We start from the raw sequence: 19,014 nt of genomic DNA on the forward strand, positions 1-19,014 counted from the left end.
TTCTAAGTCCACAAACACACAATGTAACTCTTTCTGTCCTTCTCTGTACTTTTCCAACAGTATTCTCAGAGCAAACATTGCATCTGTAGTACTCTTTCTCGGCATGAAACCATATTGCTGCTCACAGATCTTCACCTGTTTACTAAGCCTAGCTTCTACTACTCTTTCCCATAACTTCATGCTGTGGCTGATCAGCTTTATGCCTCTGTAGTTACTGCAGCTCTGCACATCACCCTTGTTCTTGAAAATAGGAACCAGCACACTTCGTCTCCACTCTTCAGGCATCCTCTCACTTTCCAAGATTTTATTAAACAATCTGGTTAGAAACTCTACTGCCATCTCTCCTAGACATTTCCATGCCTCCATTGGAATGTCATCTGGACCAACTGCCTTTCCACTCTTCATCCTCTTCATAGCAGCCCTCACTTCTTCCTTGCTAATCTCTTTTACTTCCTGATTTACTCTCGCCACATCATCCAGCCTTTTCTCTCGCTCATTTTCTTTATTCATCAACTCTTCAAAATATTCCCTCCACCTTCTCAGCACACACTCCTCACTTGTCAGCACATTACCATGTGCATCTTTTACCACCCTAACCTGCTGCACATCCTTTCCAGCTCTGTCCCTTTGTCTGGCCAATCGGTACAAGTCCTTTTCTCCTTCCTTATTATTCAACTTCTTGTACAGCTCGCAATATGCCTTTTCCTTTGCTTTTGCCACTTCTCTTCTCGCCTTACGCCCATCTCCTTGTACTCCTGTCTACTTTCTTCATCTCTCCGACTATCCCAAAACTTCTTCGCCATCCTCTTTCTCCTTATGCTTTCCTGGACCTCTTCATTCCACCGCAAGTCTCCTTGTCTTCCTTCCACTGTCCAGATGTCATACCCAGTACTGCCCTAGCTGTCTCCCTCACCACATCTGCAGTACTTTTCCAGTTGTCCAAAATTGCTTCCCCTCCATCTAGTGCTTCTCTCACCTGCTCGCTAAATTTCACACAACAGTCTTCCTCCTTCAGCTTCCACCATCTGATCCTTTGTTGAGCTCTCACTCTCTTCTTCTTCTTTACCTCTAAAGTCATCCTACAAACAACCATCCTATGCTGTCTAGTGACACTCTCTCCTGCTACCACCTTACAGTCTGTGATTTCTTTTAGCTTGCATCTTTTATAAAGAATGTAGTCCACCTGTGTGCACCTTCCTCCACTCTTATATGTTACCCTGTGTTCCTCCCTTTTCTTAAAGTAGGTATTCACCACAGCCATTTCCATTCTTTTTGCAAAATCAACTACCATCTGTCCTTCCCCATTCCTATCCTTGATACCATATCTACCCAGTACTTCCTCATCACCTCTGTTCCCTTCACCAACATGCCCATTGAAGTCTGCTCCTATCACCACTCTTTCATGCTTGGGCACACTCTCCACCACCTCATCTAATACACTCCAGAAATCATCTTTCTCCTTCATCTCACAACCTACCTCTGGGGCATATGCACTGATGATATTCATCATCACCCCTTCAATTTCCAACTTCACACTCATCACCCTGTCAGACACTCGCTTAACCTCCAACACACTTTTAACATACTCTTCCCTTAAAATGACCCCAACACCATTTCTCTTCCTGTCCTCACCATGGTACAACAACTTGTACCCACCGCCGATGCTCCTGCTCTTACTTCCCTTCCACTTGGTCTCTTGCACACACAATATGTCTACCTTTCTCTTCTCCATCATATCAGCCAGCTCTCTCCCTTTACCAGTCATACTACCAACATTCAAAGTCCCCACTCTCATTTCCACCCTTCTAGTTTTCTTCTTCTCCTGCTGTTCGTGGCAACGTTTTCCTCCTCTTCTTCGTTGTTTTCGCTTGTTATTTATTTCTTGTGGGTAAATAGACCTGTGTACTGTGAGACACAATGTTTTTTTGTTTTTTTTTTAAAGAGTGGTAGCACAATACAAGTTGTGTGAAAAGCCTAGGGTGGTAAAACTGACCTGACACAACAAAAAATACTTCTTTTTTTGGAGGGGGGGGCGTGAATAGATCTGAAAATGCATCTGAGATTTAAAATTTTTCTGGGGGAGAATCCCCAGACCCCCGCCAGGGGCTTCGGGCCTTTGGCCCTTGCCAAATTTATTTATTTATTTTTTTTCCATGACCCACTTTCATCTCTGCATATTGTTCATGTCTGCTGAAACCTTATCATTGACTCCTATAAGTTGCATGTTATTGTTATATCTGCACACACACATGCAAACAGATAATGCTCGCCTTCGTATTTTGTATTAGAAATTAACATTATCGTTACTTATATGTTGAGATTATTTCTACTTGTCACAAAAACATACAGGGAGACTCCCAGCTGTAAAGTATCCAGTTGTCTCAATCTAGTATAACTGTATGGTCTGATCACTCTTTTTCTTGCAGTATAGTTAGTCATATTCCAGACCACCTGACCTGTGTCTTACCACAGGACAAATAAGCATTGCTACTCGTATAACAATTGCAAACTGGATCATAGTAGGTGTTACATGTGGTCCCCAAGGTTTGAGGTTTATAGGTTTGAGCTCTCCAAACTTTTTTAAATACTATCACAGGGTGAGGAAGTAGTCACTGCTTACCCTCACCAAAATTGAAGTTGAGAGAAATGTCATTTGGTTCAGTTTTATTTTTTTTGTGGTGTTTTATACAAGTGAATAATTTGTTTCAACAATGCATAAAAACAGATTATTACATTATTATTGCATTTTAATTTGCCATCTTCCAGACACTATTGAAGTGATTCCAGCTTTATTGTCCTGACTACTATGATCGACAGACAAACAAGCAACTAATGGCAGACTGTACATTTCAAACATTTGTTTGCAGTACTGTTTATGGAGCCATGAGCTCGCTGGACAGAGGTGTTTGGCAATTGTGATGTCTTTGCAGTAGAACTAAGGTCTAAGTCTTTAGGGTTCTGGTGTTTCCTGTCTTATCATATGGTTGAGACTTGGACACTAACCAGTAACCTATGGCAACATATGGTTAGCTTTGGTATCACATCTCTTCAGTCCATCCTTGGGTGCCGCTGGAATGACTTTTGTCAAAGGAACCTCTTCTTAGGGAGACTAAGGCTGAATCTCAATTCTGCCCCTCGGCCCTTCCCCTTACCCCTTCCCTTCCATTTTGTATGGGCACGAGAGACGGGAGTATCTCAATTCTCTCTCTTTTTGAAGCGGGGCGGAGGGCTAAAAACCCCTTCAGAGTGAATCTGGACGCACACTCCGTTTAGAGAGGTAGGAGGAGCTGCCGCTGTCTCCAAAGAAACAAACATGGCGCAGAAAGAGCCACACAAGTGTAAGTGGCTTTCATAACAAATTACACTGTTTAGAAAGTTATAATTTGCCAAACTTCACAGGCAATTGCCTGTGACAGCAACGTGTATGCTGCTGGATGAATGTTGCGTATATTATCGTTCTGAGGAATATCATCTCACAATGGAGAAAATCATGATAAAGGATAAGCACGTTTAATTTGTATGTTCATAAATCTTTGGATAATAGCGAGCCCTGCTGTTGGATTTCAAGGTCTGTAATGCGTGTGTATTTTGTAAACAAACAGGGAGCCCTCAGCACACTCGTCTCCTAATAAGCTTTCGGGCAGAAAATGAAAAGTTTCACCAATGGGAGTAACTTGGAAAATATATACACACATGTACATGTGTAACACATAACCTGACGCCCTAATAGACTGATATTATTTGTCAAGGAAATTTCTAAAGGAAATAGGGCTGGATGCAAAAAAATGGGAGAATTTGAAAAAGAAATACAAGGTTAACAGAACTAGATGCACCCCATAACATACATACAGGTGCTGGTCATATCATTAGAATATCATGAAAAAGTTGATTTATTTCAGTAATTCCATTCAAAAAGTGAAACTTGTATAATGTATACATTCATTCCACACACTGATATATTTCAAGTGTTTATTTCTTTTAATTACTAATTAATTAATTCATTACTAATCAGTCGATGAATTAATGAATTAACAATTGTAATTATTAATTCTTACATTAAGTAATTACAAATTAACGAATTAATTATTACTATTAATTATTATCAATTACTAACTAATTAAATTCATTATTACCACAATTCTCCAACAAGATTGCGATGCATCAAAGAAATCTGCGTGTCCTTCTATTTCTTTGCATTGACGCAGAAAGTCGAGAAATTAAAAAGAGCAAACAGGCTACTGCAACAAGTTGCACTTCGGTTGCTATGTTGACAAATAGTGAAGACGGCACTTTAAGCGATGCAACATGGCGTCAAACTCATTGGATGGGCAGTTGTTTTTTCCCCTAAGGCTGAGGGTTTTCTCAGTTCATAGGGCTAGAGGCATACCCCTTCGCCTTTCCCCTTATTTTAAAGGGGAAGGGGTAGGGCGAAGGGGTAGGGGTACAAAAGAGAATTGAGATTGAGCCTAAGATGACGAGTATCAATTGCGTTGTGGGAGGTGTCAGCTTTGACATTTTGGCCTTGTGATGCATTTCTCTATACATGATCCAGTGCCACAGTGTTGAGGACCCCATTTGCTGGAGAAGGCCAAGGGGATGCCTACGCTTCACCTTGCTGCAGTAGATGGGTGGTTGCTTTCAAGAGGTGGGGATGGACTGGTTGGTTGTCTGTATGGTTGTCTATTCATTCGCTCACTTATCTTCAACCACTTACCAATTAATGATTGCGGGGGGGGCGGGGGGGGGGGGGCTTTCCTAACAGTCACAGGGCGGTAGGGAACATCCTGGACAGGACGCCAGTCTGTCACAGGACCACATTCACACTTGCACGCACATCTATGGACAATTTAAAGTATCCAATTCTGCAAACCTGCATGTATTTGGATGTGGGAGGAAGCCAGAAATATGTTAAAAATACATGGATAACACAAAGTGAAAACACTTATTTCTATTGTGGTCGATTTACAAATCAAATGACAAAATAGAAGTAATAATAAAATAAAATGATAATAATACTGATGATAATAATAATGTATTAAGGCAGTAAATTAACATTAAAAATTACACAGTTAATAGGAAATAAAAGGGATGAGTTCTTCTGAAAATTGTTGAGGTCTAAGGTTCGAAAAAACATTCTGCACTCACACGTCATAGAAACTTTGCGTAATTTATTACCACCCTTTAAAAATGTCAGCTACCTATTTAATAAACACTATGTGATCTAGAACCCGTGGATCTCCACAGGCAACACACTTGTGTGTGTGTGTGTGTGTGTGTGTGTGTGTGTGTGTGTGTGTGTGTGTGTGTGTGTGTGTGTGAATAAATGTTTATATATATATATATATATATATATTACACACACCACACACACCCAGACACATTGCATCCACAAAGTATTCACAGCACTTCACTTTTTCCAAATTTTTTTGTTACAGCTTTATTCCAAAATGGATGAAATTAATTTTTCCCTCAAAGTTGTGCACATAATACCCCATAATGACAATGTGATTTTTTAATTTTTTTTATTTTTGCAGTTACATTAAAATAGGAAACTAAGAAATCACATGTACATAAATGTTCACAGCCTTTGCCATGAAGCTCAAAATTGAGCTCAGGTACATCGTGATTCCATTGATCATCCTTGATGTTTCAACAGCTTAACTGGAGTCCACTTGGGGTAAATTTAGTTGATTGGATATGATTTGGAAAGACACACATCTGTCTACAGTTAAGGTCCCACAGTTGACAGTGCATGACAGAGCATGAAGTCAAAGGAATTGACTGTAGACCTCCAAGACAGGATTGTCTTGAGGCACAACTCTGTTGAAGGGTACAGAAACGTTTCTGCTGCTTTGAAGAGCCCAGTGAGCACAGTGGCCTCCATCATCTGTAAATAGAACTTTGGATCAACCAAGACTCATGCTATAGCTGGCTGCCTGTCTAAACTGAGTGATCGGGGGAGAGGGGCCTTAGTCAGGGAGGTGACTAAGAACAGAGTAACACAGTAAGAGCAGAGCTCCAGCATTCCTCTGTGGAGAGAGGAGAACCTTCCAGAAGGACCACCAACGATTGAGACAAAGATTGAACATGGTGGTGGCAGCATCGAGCTGTGGGGATGTTTTTCATTGGCAGGAACTAGGAGACTAGTCAGGATTGAGTGAAAGATGAATGCAGCAATGTACAGAGACATCTTGGGTGAAAACATGCTCCCGAGTGCTCTTGACTTCAGACTGGGGCAACGGTTCATCGCACTCAGCCCAGATATGGCCTAGTTCAAAAATAATGAAGCCAAAGAGTGACATAACCATCAAAATTGAAAAGTGGTCTTTTTTGTGAAATGTTATCATTGTAGGTATGGTTATATATCAGAGTTTCAATATTTCTATTGGTCTCGGTTCAAGTCATTGCTAGAAATTATCAGTGCATATATACTATAATGTGCTAGAGCAGGGGTGGCCAAGTTCGGTCCTCGAGAGCCACCTTCCTGACACTTTTAGTTGTCTCCCTGCTCCAACACACCTGAATCCAATGAAAGACTCGTTAGCAGACTTTTAATGAGCCTTTCATTGGATTCAGGTGTGTTGGAGCAGGGAGACAACTAAAAGTGTCAGGAAGGTGGCTCTCGAGGACCGATCTTGGCCACCCCTGTGCTAGAGCGTAACATTTGAGACAACAATTGGAGGTATCTTCTTTAGTCTGCAGAAGCCTGAAACAAATTCTGTCCATTAGGATCTGGTATTATTGAACAAGTAATATAATTATTCTATTGAAGCAGAGTAGGAGATGTAGCTAAGGTTTTGACACAAATAATTCAAGGACTTATTCTCAGCGTTACGCTTGCGACAGTTTTACCTTGCTTTAGAAACATGTTTTTTCTAGGAAATGACATTTCTACCTTTACAAAAATGTATTGCTGTGTGTTAGTATGAAGCACAAACTGACAAAATACAAGGTTATTTCTTTAACATTCAACTTTAAATGATAATGCTAAATATCAGTCACACACAATTGATGAAAAAAAAAAATGCTATTTTTGGGGTAAATTTCGTGCATATCTCTGGAACCATGCGGAATTTTTCCATGAAATTTTCAGTACCTGTCAAAGAGACTATAGGCAGCTCACAGATAAATCTGGATGGTGCTAAATAAAATAATGGCTTGTTCATGACAAATGCAATGTAAATCAGCAGTTAGGCTTCATTATTTTTTAACTAGGCCATATCAAAGGAGTGGCTTCAGGACAACTCTGTGAATGTCCTTGAGTGGCCCAGCCAGAGCTCAGACCTGAATCTTATTGAACATTTCTGGAGAGATCTGAAAATGGCTGTGCACCAACGCTCCCCATCCAACCTGATGGAGCTTGAGAGGTGCTGCAAAGAGGAATGGGCAAACCTGCCCAAAGATGGGTACACCAAGCTTGTGGCATCATATTCAAGAAGACTTGAAGCTGCAAATTGTGCCAAAGGTGTATCAACAAAGTATTGAGCAAAGGGTGTGAATACATATGAACATGTGATTTTAGTTTTTGTCATTATAGGGTATTGTGTGTAGAATTTGGAGAAGAAAAAAAAAAAGATTTTCATCCATTTTGTACTAAGGCCGTAACATAATAAAATGTGGAAAAGTGAAGCGCTGTGACTGATGTCCGGATGTACTGTATTGTTTTCTTTGTTGATAGGTGAACACATCCTTTTTTGAATTTGGAAATTCCCAGCTTGAGTTTGTTAAATGTAGCATCTACATGACAAAAGACTAAGCTTCACATTTTTGAGATGTATTCTGGGAAATGGGGTGAATGGGTGGACTTTATTTCGTATGCTTCTGCTCTTGTATCGTCAAAGATAATGTACATAATCCAAAAAGGAACAACTAATCCACATCATAAGAGAATTGATAAATGAGAATTTTAGTGAAACATTTAATTGAAATACTGCTAAAATGTGTTAACGGTTGCATATATTGAGCTCAGATGCTCACATGGGTTAAATATGTTCAAATTTATGCTTTGTTTTTGGCAACAGTTTGTCTGCTATGAAGTGCAGTGATCTCTGGGATACATTTGAGACTCTTTGGAGTTCTGCTAACATAGGATCAGTGCATGAGCAGTTCCTCTATTTGTTAAAAAGTTGAAATTTGTGTGGTCATGATGTCTCTCTGTTTTGTGTGTGTGTGTGTTTTTTTTTTTTCCCCTCCCCCAGGCAGCGGATGAGCCTGCCTACCTGACTGTGGGGACAGATGTCAGTGCTAAGTACAGAGGAGCATTCTGTGAGGCTAAAATCAAAACTGTTAAACGCTTGGTGAAGGTCAAGGTAAGAAACTAGGTTTGTCTTGCAGACTGAATTAACTGTCCCGTGTGTATCCTGTGTGGTGTTTCCTCTTAACAGATCTAAAACATGATGGAATCATATTTAAAAAAAAAAAAAAAAGTTTGTCTGTGTGTCTGCTGAAACATCTCCACAAGTGCAGCTTGCTGCTCTGCTGGCTGTGGAGTTTGGGGGGCGTTCGTGAACTGAGGCGTTTCTCAATGAGACATGGTCGCGGAGTAGTGAGAGACTAGCTAGCCAGCTAGCAGGCGAGCATTGAGGACTGTTGTCGCTGACATGTCCGCTGAAACACTGCAAAGCAAGACAGCAATGTTTGCAAAGCCGTTGTACAGAGAGGCGGAACAAGCTTTATCACCGAATAGCCTGTGAATCAAGAGCGCAAAAGGGACGAAAGAGGAACAAAACAAAACTGAAGCTAACGTTGATCTCGACGCTTTAAACAAAATGCGCCTGGAGCCACCACTGGAGCAGTGTGTGTCTGCGCGTGTTCCGACCCACTGTGGAGATCTGTGCGCACGTCAGTGGGTCCACCTGCTCTGGTTCCTTGTCCAGAACAAAAGAGGGATCATCTCTCTTGTTGTTCTTCTATTAAGTTCGTGCTTTCTGCAAATTGCATGCAGGGTTCCCAGATACTTTCAAACTTCTCCTTTTGTCCTTTCAGTAGATATGTAATCCGCTCCAATGGGAGTGTAGACGGCATCAGTTTAATCCATTGTCCAACACTTGGTGGCTTCATGTTTTTCCAGTGTAATGCAATCAATGTTTTTGCTTGTAGTATACAAATAATAGTTAAAAGTTGCTCACTTGTTGTGAATCTTGTGTTTTTGTTTTTTTTAGGCGGTATACCTAAAATTATAAAGGAGGGTTCCAGTGGAAATTCTTTCAATATAATATCTTTAACAGTTTGTTTTATTGCAACCCAGAATGTCTTGATTTCCCTATATTCACAAATACAGTTGAAGAAAGTTTCCTTTTCTTCTCCACATTTAGAACAAGTATCTGGGATATTTGGATTATATTTATTTAATTTTGCAGGGGTGACATAAACACGCATGAGCCACTTGTATTGTAGTAATCTTAATTGAGAATTAATAGTTTTCTTATAGGCTTTATTACAAACAAATTCCCATTCCTCTATTGATAGTTGAATTCAAATCTTTCTTCCATGCCTCAAATTTCGCAACAGAGTTGTCAGAGGAATGTGATATCAATTTATAAAATTCTGAGATTGTTCCCCTTTTAAGGTCATTTCCACTGATCACCTCCTCCAACTCAGAGATGGGTGATTTTGATATGTTATTTAGTTTTGCTCTTACATAGCTTCTTAACTGAAGGTATTTAAAAAAATATTTGTCTGTTATATTTGTGTCTAAGCAAGTCGAATGACAACATGTAGTCAGAGTTCGCCATGTACAAATCTCCAATTTTCTTCAGTCGGTTCAGAGCCCACAGCTTGAATACTGCATCAGCTCTCCCAGGTCTAAAATCTTGATTTCCCCAGATCTGGGTCAGTTGTGACAAGGTAACAGGTTCATTGATATACCTTTTTACATTGTACCACACCTTAATCATGTTACATACTATTGGGTTTTTAGTTTTTTTTTTTTAACCAAGTTAACTTTTGTATCCGAGAAAGGGTATAAAGGCAATGAAGGTACTAAGAAATTACTCTACATTTCCGTCCACTGGGGGGCGTCTTTTGTAATAAAATAATACCTTATGGATCTAAGTTGGGCAGCCCAATAATACCACTCTATATTTGGACACATCAGGCCTCCTTTATTATAAGGTAAATGGAGTAGGGACAGTCTTATTCGAGCCCGTTTTTTGGTCCATAAAAAATCAAGAAGCAGTTTTTTAAACATTTTAAACCAATTAACAGGGGGAGGCAAGGGAATATTCTGAAAAACATACAATAATTTTGGAAGTATCATCATTTTAAAAGTATTGATTCGGCCTATAAGAGACATCGGGAGATGTATCCATGTATTAAATCTATCAGTAATTTCATTTATTAATGACTCATAGTTAAGATGAACAATAGAGTGTAAATTTGGAAGAATTTGTATTCCTAAGTAAGTAAACTTTGGGACTGATTTGAATTGTGAGACCACAGCTGGTGGGTTCTCCCTTTCTTTTTTATGTAGTAGTAAAATTGAAGATTTTAATTTGTTGACCAAATAACCTGAAATATAGCCAAACTCATGAATTAGATTCAGCAAAGCAGGGATAGATGACATCAGATTACAAAGAAATAAAATGACATCATCTGCATATAATGAGAGCCTATGTTCTACCTGATCTATTGAAATTCCTGTTATGAGAATGTGCTCGTATAGCTATGGCGAAGGGTTCCATTGCTAAAGTGAATAGCAGCGGCGATAACGGGCAGCCTTGGCGACTTCCACGTTTGATTAACATAGTTTTGGACACATTTTTGTTTGTTAGAATCTCAGCAGTTGGGTGTAAGTATAATAGCTGTACCCATTTTCAAAATACTGGTCCTAATCCAAAACGAGTTAACACGTTAAACAGATATGCCCACTCTACCCTATCAAACGCTTTTTCAGCATCCAGGGAGAGAAGGGCGGTATCTTTAATGTTTTGAGATCTCTGAATAATATTGAGAAGCAATGTAATCCTTTTTAATGTACATCATGTTAGACGCTTATTTATGACAGGTGTTTATTTTTTATAAGTTTTCACTTGGCCATTAAATGAGGCAGGTCCCCATTCAAGGTCAGGCGTTTTATCAAAGACATCGTACAGTATACTAGTTTTTCTGCGCCCACATCAATAGAGAGGACTTTTTTTAAGCATTGAAAAACAACTATTAACTGCAGCAGAAATGTGGTTGCTGCCCGAAACCTGTGCACTCAACTTTGAAGTGTGCATGAGTCAACTGTCAGACTGTCATGAAGCATCGTGTTGTTAGCACTGAATCAGGGAAAGTTTGCAGAAATGTAACATTATCATTGGCAAAAGCTGGTCAAGAGAAGATGTTGCAAAGCTTTTTTAGATATAAAGACATTAAACTATTCTTCTTTCTATAGTCATTTCTTGTAGAAACCAGTAAATCCTTCATGATTTGTAAGGGTGACATCTACTAGTCTAATAAATTGTAGCACAGTACTAATACTAAAAGTTTTCTTTGTTTCTCCAGCAAGTAATATTAGTCATTAGTGACTACATATATAGAACAACTTCAGATCAACTAACAGTTTCATTTACTGCTTTTTATTTGTTTTCACTGTGTAATTTCATCTTGAAGTGGCATGGTCGCTTAGTAGTTAGCACTGTTGCCTCACAGCAAGAAGGTCATGGGATTGATTCCCACCTGTGGAGTGTGCATGTTTCCCTGTTTGTGTGGTCCCTCTGGGTGCACCGACTTCCTCCCACATCCAAAGACACGCAGGTTAAGTGAATTGGAAACTTCAAATTGACTGTAGGTGTGCGTGCAAGTGTGAATTTGTTTCTGTCTATATATGGCCCTGTGATAGACTGACATCCTATCCAAGGTGCCTCACACCTTATGACTACTGGGATAGGCTGCAGCCCCCAATGTGAGCATTAATTTGAGGAAGTGGGTATAAAAAAATGGATGGATGGAATTTTGTCTTGGTTATATGTTGCACTATTTACTATCCCAGTGACATTTGATCATATTCCAAATTTACATTTCAAAGAATTTTGTGTGTAAAAGTACACCAAATATTACCATTTGAAGTTTGGGGGAGGAAAAAAAAGTCTTTGTGCCTTCACTTTGGCGAAATTGTTTAATATTTTCCAAAGACATTCCTTAAAAATGATGTCACATCAGCACATAATTTGGATCTCATCCAAGTTTAAATAATTTCCCCCTTTTCAGGAGCTAATTTGTTAAACTTCAACAATGTAATCATAAAGCTATCACTTCTTCTTAAATCTTAATTTGTAGTCAGTATTTTTATTTTTTTATGTTAATGTGGTAACCTATGAACAGGCATGCACATAACTGGTACTCATGGTGCTTGTGCATTCTAAAAATAAATGATGCGCAGCAGAAAACACAAAGGAAGCACTCATAAGAGGAAAGAAATGACTGATTGTAGGAAAAGTGTTTCTCTCTGCTGTGCATCAATGATGCTTTGCACACACGGGCACCATGAGTACCAGTTATGTGCACCCCTGCCTATGACATCTAGCTGTATGAAAAATTGTAGATTTTTATCACATGAGTATACCAAAATATAATATCACATATGGCAAAATGAGCACATTTTGCCATATGTGATTTGGCAAGGGCTTTGACTGGTAAGTCAATCAGCCTTGTCCCTCCAATATCCAATGAATAAATGTCAGTATCTGATCCTATACTGATACAGGATCAAATTGGGTCCATCTGTTGTTGAAAGCATCAATTTTAAGCAGTTGATCTCCATATTTTTGTCTTTTCAGGTAACTCTGAAAGGTGAAACAACCTCCCAGGTGGTGCAGGATGACCAGGTTAAAGGACCCCTGAGGGTAATAAGATGTGTCTTTTTGATATTGGCGGGTTAGTCCATACCAGTGAGCAGTATCTTAAAAACAATAATTGCTATCCCCTTAGTTGCTAAATTAAATAGGCACATAATGAAAATGAAGCAATCAGACTGTGGGAAATGTTCATACACCAGATCATTTGACAAAGCAGCTTTGTTTTGCCTATGTAATTTCCCATAGACAACCATGAGTAAATAATAGGACAAACTGTTGGACTGTAGTAGGAATAGGTGTGGCTTAATTTGACCATAATTTGTCAGCTGCTGAACACTGGGCAGTTTGTGTGCTTGTCTGTGCACTCTGCACCCGGGCACACACTTTTTACATCATTGTCAGCTAACAGGTTAAGATGGTAATCATGGGAAGAAACCTAATGTCTACATGAGCCATAATGTATAACAGACAAGAAAAGAAAAAAGAAACAGAAAAGAAACAAGAATTAAAGACTGGATAGAACATGTGGCCTGGGATGATCATAAAACGTATTTGATATTCAAATTAGGGATGGCAAACTATGAACATTGTTTTGAGAACATTTCGAAACCTTTGCACCAACCATGTTTATCAGTCAGCATCAAAAGAGAGCTGTCACATGCTCCTCTAAATGGGACCTCATTATGTCAGCAGCTGTTCCGAAACATTCAAGGCTGCACTCAGCGCAGGGTCTGGGTGTGCATCGATGGTGGCGAACTTAACCAAAAACTTGGCATACTCTTATGTCCCTGTATTTTTCAGGTGGGCTCGATTGTGGAAGTGAGGACTAATGAGGGTTTATCCAGTGAGGCCATAATCAGCAAGCTCACAGATGCCAGCCTCTACACTGTGGGTGAGTCCCTCTCCCACTATTGCTCTTTGAAAGGGTGTACTTGCGTTGTAAGCGATAGAAGAAGTACTTGCATCTTTTACTTAAATATAGTAATAAAAAAATACTTTGCCAAAGTAAAAGTTACTAGCATGTTGCCCGTGGATTCCATGGGCTCTAGATTAGGTAGTGTTAATGATTTTTAACTGTTAAGCTTTATTCAAGATGCCTGCAAAAATATGTTAGTGGTCTAAAAGTTATCGGAACTAAATTTATTGGAAGCTAATTGGTCCATTGATGGTTTTCATAGTTATCTGGAAAGCTAATCCACTAATGAAAATGTTAGCTTCAATAATTAGCGGACCTGTGCCCACCACTGGTATTAAGTCATATTTTTGGGGACTGAGCGGTAGGGATGTGAATCGTACAACAACTCAGGATTCAATTCGATTCCGATTCTTGGGGTGACGATTCGATTCAAAATCGATTTTCGATTCAAAGAGCTCTGGGAAATAGTTATATTACTTAAAAAATGTTTATGTTTAAGAAAATGCAGCTTTATAAGGTTAAGTGATTCTAAAGATGTAAATTTACTTATCTGCTTTGCTCGTTCGGAATTGACTGGCAGTTTAGCGAAGCGCTGGTCAGTAGTCGGCAGAGACCGCTGCTCCGCTCCTTTTAGCTCCGGATGATGACGTAGCATGTGGGCTTGTGGATTTGAAGTGTTTCCAAAGTACTTAACTTTCATTTTGCAGATTTTGCACACTGCATAAGTCATGTCAAGCTCCTTCTTACGCAGCAAATAATAAAATCCAAAATGCGCCCAAACATTTGCCTTCAGCAAAGACGGTGCTGGCTGAATTAGCTCTTCATCCGCCATGCTAAGCTTCAGCTCACAAATGTTTGAAGCACGCCGGACCCCCCCGCCCCTCGCGGAGACGCTGTAGTACGGAAGCCGTTGCCTGACAAACAGTACATGCAGCGAGTAAGCAAGGAAATGTTTAATAAAATGCTTTTAAAAAATCGATTCTTGGACATTTTGGATTGATTCAGAATCGTAATAAATAAGAATCGCGATTCAGACGTGAATCGATTTTTTTTCCGACAACCCTACTGAGCAGTGGTTCTCCTAGTGGCTTACTTTATTGTGGACACTAAAAGTTATGAGCTGTTTTTTATCCTCCAGTAATCATACATTAAGTGTAGCTAACAGGTGAAGCTTCCAGCTGCTAAAAATGCTAATGCCGTTAGCATGCAGGTGACAGTTTCACTCTGTCTGCAAGTCACAAAACTGAGTTTGAGCAACGGACAAAAATTTGAGTGAATGAAAATAGTACGTGACGTTAGTGCTCTGCTGAGGTTTATCAGCTAAATTAGCTTTTAGCTGTAGGATGTTGAATCAATCACTGTCGACTTGAGTGTTCAACCTATTTTTGTTTTTACCAAATAAAGCTACACAGTTTTTAATTATTTCTGCCATAACTACAAGAAAAGTCTCAAGTTTAAATAACTTATTTTTTATTACATTTTTTAAAGCTCTCAAGTAATAAAAGAAAAGAGCACAGTGCCGTTTCATTAGGGTTGAGCTGGATACTCGTTTCAGACGAGTATCCGGTACAGATAAAGCATTTTTCACGAGTGCAAGCATGATACGAGTAAAATGCGTCAATATCTGTACTCGTGCTGAAGGAAAATCCTCATTGTGTAACTGACTGTCTTCACGCTCTGTGATTGGCCAGTCACACACATCTCTGCAGCCAGACCTGTGCCCCACTCTCGCTCACACACACAGACAGGGCCTGATATCTCTGTGCATGGCTTGACTCTAGCTCATGTTGCTCTCTTCGCTACTCCTTAGGTTTTCTTCAGATCTCCTCTATTTTGGTTTGTATGATATTTAAAGTTACTTGGTGAATTTGTTTTGTAACGTACGTGGTGCATTTGACAAGACAGAGCTGAAAACGGCTTGTCACATTGGTCAGTGCCTCCACTCCGGTCGGGTTTTTTTTTTTTTTAATTTTTATGACCATTTATTTGCTCTTAGTTTGGCTGGTGATATAAAGTCAGCTGGAAAACTTTGCTCCTACTGAACACGGTGCTTTTGAGAAGAATACAGTGAACAAGGCTGACATTATTTTCAAGTTTGCCATCACTGGATGTTTGCATGAATCACGAAGTTCACACAGATCATTAAAAAATAAACAGTCTTACAGACCACTTACACGCATATAGCTGAACACACAAAGTAGCCTATAGTAATATTTTTATTGTATATGGCTGTAGTATCTGACACTTTCTCACTGCAGTTCATAAAAATATAATATAAATATTACAAATTCAGCTTGACATACTATATATAGGCTTTGAATACAGTAGATATTTTAACTGTTATTTAACACACACTCTCTCACTTACACATTGAGTGATACAGAGGGTACTTCAGCTGACACTGAACCGGGCAATAGCAGTACTGGTAGCACCCACCTTGCCCCCACTGAGACCAATATTGCATCTGGTGATGGAGGTCCTCCACCACCAAAAACCAAAAGGACCTCTGCAGTATGGGACTCTTTTACTGTTAGTGAAAATAATCCCTCCAAATCCATGTGTAAGCTTTGCAAGTCCAAAATAAGCAGAGGTAGAGATACAAAACATTAAAATACAACATCTCTACATAACCATCTGTTATACGTTCGTCACACACCGAAAGCCCGCTGTATCAGCCACCTCCTCCTCCAGCCCGTCTACCTCTCCTGGCAGCATTTCTTCTCAGGACACTTGTATTCAGCTGGGTGCTGGTAAGGGCTCACCTTCTCCCTCCTCCACCAATACTCACTACAGCCATTCTCTGCAAACCATCCCCGGTCAAAAAAAAAAAAAATTTACGGAGATGATTGGTTAAATGATCTGCACTCAATCTCAATTCTGAGGCTGTTCTGTAAATATTCATTCATACACTTAAGAATATTCATGTCGAGTTCATAAAAAAAACTCATACTTTTGTAATCAAAAACATTGATTTGAATCTCAATTTTGAGGCTGTTCTGTAAATAGTTTTGAAATAAACAATAAATATAGCAACGTCTGATCAATCCATTTCAATTTCAGACTTAATGTACAGAATTAAGCCCCACCCATTTCTGGTTAAACCACACCCACTTCCGGTTTGCCCCACCCACTCATAGATGCAGATAATTTAGATGGCTGAACAGATATAGATACAGATAGTGGTTTACTCACTTATCCCTATGTTTCATATTTCTTTATATTTTAAGAAATATATTTCTTGTCCCACATCAGAAACATTTAAACATTTGCTGAATGAATGAATTGACCATTACTACATGTACACATTACTTTTCATGCCATTGTATTTGTCTAAAAGTAAATCAAGAAATTATCTCAACAGATAAGTTATGGTTTTAATTTACAGATGAACATCAAAGATTTCTAAAGAATCTTTTTTTTTTTTTACTATTTTAACCCTCTGGAGTTGAATGACATGCCCTCCTGTCAAAAGACACATGACCTAATTAAGAGGACATAGCACACAATCCGCTCCACTGAGTGTCTGTTTGAATGCATGTTGAAAGTGTGGAATTCAACCTCCAGACCACTTTTTGAATTTTGTTGATATGCCAAGTATAACTTGAATTATGATTAATAATTTATGCAAGTTTTTTGGGGGGGATATTCTCATATTCGCTACGCGTTTTGCAGACAGCCAATCAGACAGACTGATTTCCGCAGCACAGTCCGTTCCAAATGCAGACTGCAGTCTACTGCATCAGCTTCAGGCATGGCATTTCACGGTCAGTCCTGCACCCTGCGGTCTGTAGCCGTCAATCCTGCAATCCTATGCGGCGTTATACACACCTTGGACACCACTGGACAGAGAAAAACAGAATCAGTCGGCATCATAAACTACCCTTAAGGTATCATTTATTGACATTAAATCAACAGGAAAGTAGAGAAAATACTAAGGTGATTGCCGGCCGCAAGTCCTAAACTTCACTAACACAGACTGAATTTAGATGACATTGAGGCCGAGGCCCATTCTGTTGCTAAAAAAATTCACATAAAAGCATGAATGAATGAATTCAAAATAAAAGCAACTGCACAGACATGAAACAGCTTTGTTGTGAAAGAGTAATTTTTGCAAACAGGTTAATGGGATAATGGAGGATTAACAGGATAAGGTGTTTTTAAGTGAATAACAAAACAAATATGATGAAATATTTTCGAAACACTAAATGTCTGAAATGGATTCAGTCCTCTGGCTTTTGCAGTTGGACCTTCAAGGCGGTTTTGTGGTGTGACTGTGTGTACCAGCGTGTGCGCGCTCTTTGACACAATGTTCTTTGGCTGTATTCACTTCATATCACAGTGGAATGGAATTCTTGTTCTTGAGGACCCTCCCATTCTTGTTCTACTGGCTGTTGGGATGGTTTCCCCACAGATCTGGCAACACTGGTTTTCCAAGCCTTCTTAAAGGCAACATTCGCATGACCCAAGTGTGAAGCTGTGCTGGCCGGGTCGGGAAGTCACGGCATCAGCACAGTGATGGGGCTCCACAATACTGGGGAAAATAGACTTTGGGATTTTTTTTGGCCCATGACACACTCACACTCACTCACTCAAGATTTTTTTTTTTTGATATGCTGAAAATGCATATGTCTGGCCTGTATGTGGCACTGTAGCACTTCCACCCTGTTTTGTGGATGTTCCACAAAACAAAGAGGGTTTGCGCTGATCATCTGTAATAGAATTACTGTGTATTTAATGTGAACCAGTGTGTTTGTGTGTTTTTTATCCGAGCCAAAATATGGCCATCGGGTATCGCAAAGTCTGTCCGTCCATCCGTGTGTCTGTGCTCAGTGCAAGTCCATTCCTGAAAGGCTCATGGCAGCCCACCTGGAGTTTGCCAAAAGGCACCTGAAGGACTCAGACTTTGAGAAACAAAATTCTCTGGTCTGATGAGACAAAGATTGAACTCTTTGGCGTCAGTGCCAGGGGTCATGTTTGGAGGAAACCAGGCGCCATCCTGACAGTAAAGCGTGGTGATGGCAGCATCATGCTGTGGAGATGTTTTTCAGCAGCAGGAACTGGCAGGTTAGTCGGGATTGAGGGCAAGATGAATGCAGAACTGTACAGAGACATCTTGGATGAAAACCTGCTTCAGAGAGCTTTTGACCTCAGACTGGGGTGACAGTTCTGCACCGGTGGTATTGATATCGAGTCAGATATTAAGTTGTAGTAACAGTTAGTATTGGAGTATGTTTTTTTGTTTTTTTTTGTCATCCCTACTTTCAATGCCTTAAAGTGCTAAGTGGTTGTCTCGATGCGGTGAAAACTGTGATGTCACAT

The 19,014-nt window shown here is 39.7% G+C and overlaps 1 protein-coding gene and 1 long non-coding RNA gene across 5 annotated transcripts in view; one reads left to right on the plus strand and one right to left on the minus strand.

Moving 5' to 3' along the window:
• arid4a (AT rich interactive domain 4A (RBP1-like)) overlaps positions 1–19,014 on the plus strand; it is a 76,931-nt gene that overhangs the window by 5,796 nt on the left and 52,121 nt on the right. For all 4 annotated transcript variants that reach the window (XM_034194872.1, XM_034194875.1, XM_034194873.1 and 1 more), the window contains exons 3-5: positions 8,199–8,309; positions 12,762–12,827; positions 13,581–13,671. In XM_034194872.1, the coding sequence (XP_034050763.1) occupies positions 8,199–8,309; positions 12,762–12,827; positions 13,581–13,671 (268 nt within the window). The remainder of the gene's footprint in view (positions 1–8,198; positions 8,310–12,761; positions 12,828–13,580; positions 13,672–19,014) is intronic.
• LOC117531753 lies at positions 8,885–18,856 on the minus strand. The gene is made up of 3 exons (XR_004566722.1): positions 18,697–18,856; positions 18,267–18,269; positions 8,885–8,897 (listed from the first exon to the last, which is right to left on the minus strand). It is a non-coding gene; the product is annotated as an uncharacterized LOC117531753 (long non-coding RNA).

Source organism: Thalassophryne amazonica, chromosome 19 (genome assembly GCF_902500255.1).
Source record: "Thalassophryne amazonica chromosome 19, fThaAma1.1, whole genome shotgun sequence".
Classification (NCBI taxonomy): Eukaryota; Metazoa; Chordata; class Actinopteri; order Batrachoidiformes; family Batrachoididae; genus Thalassophryne; species Thalassophryne amazonica.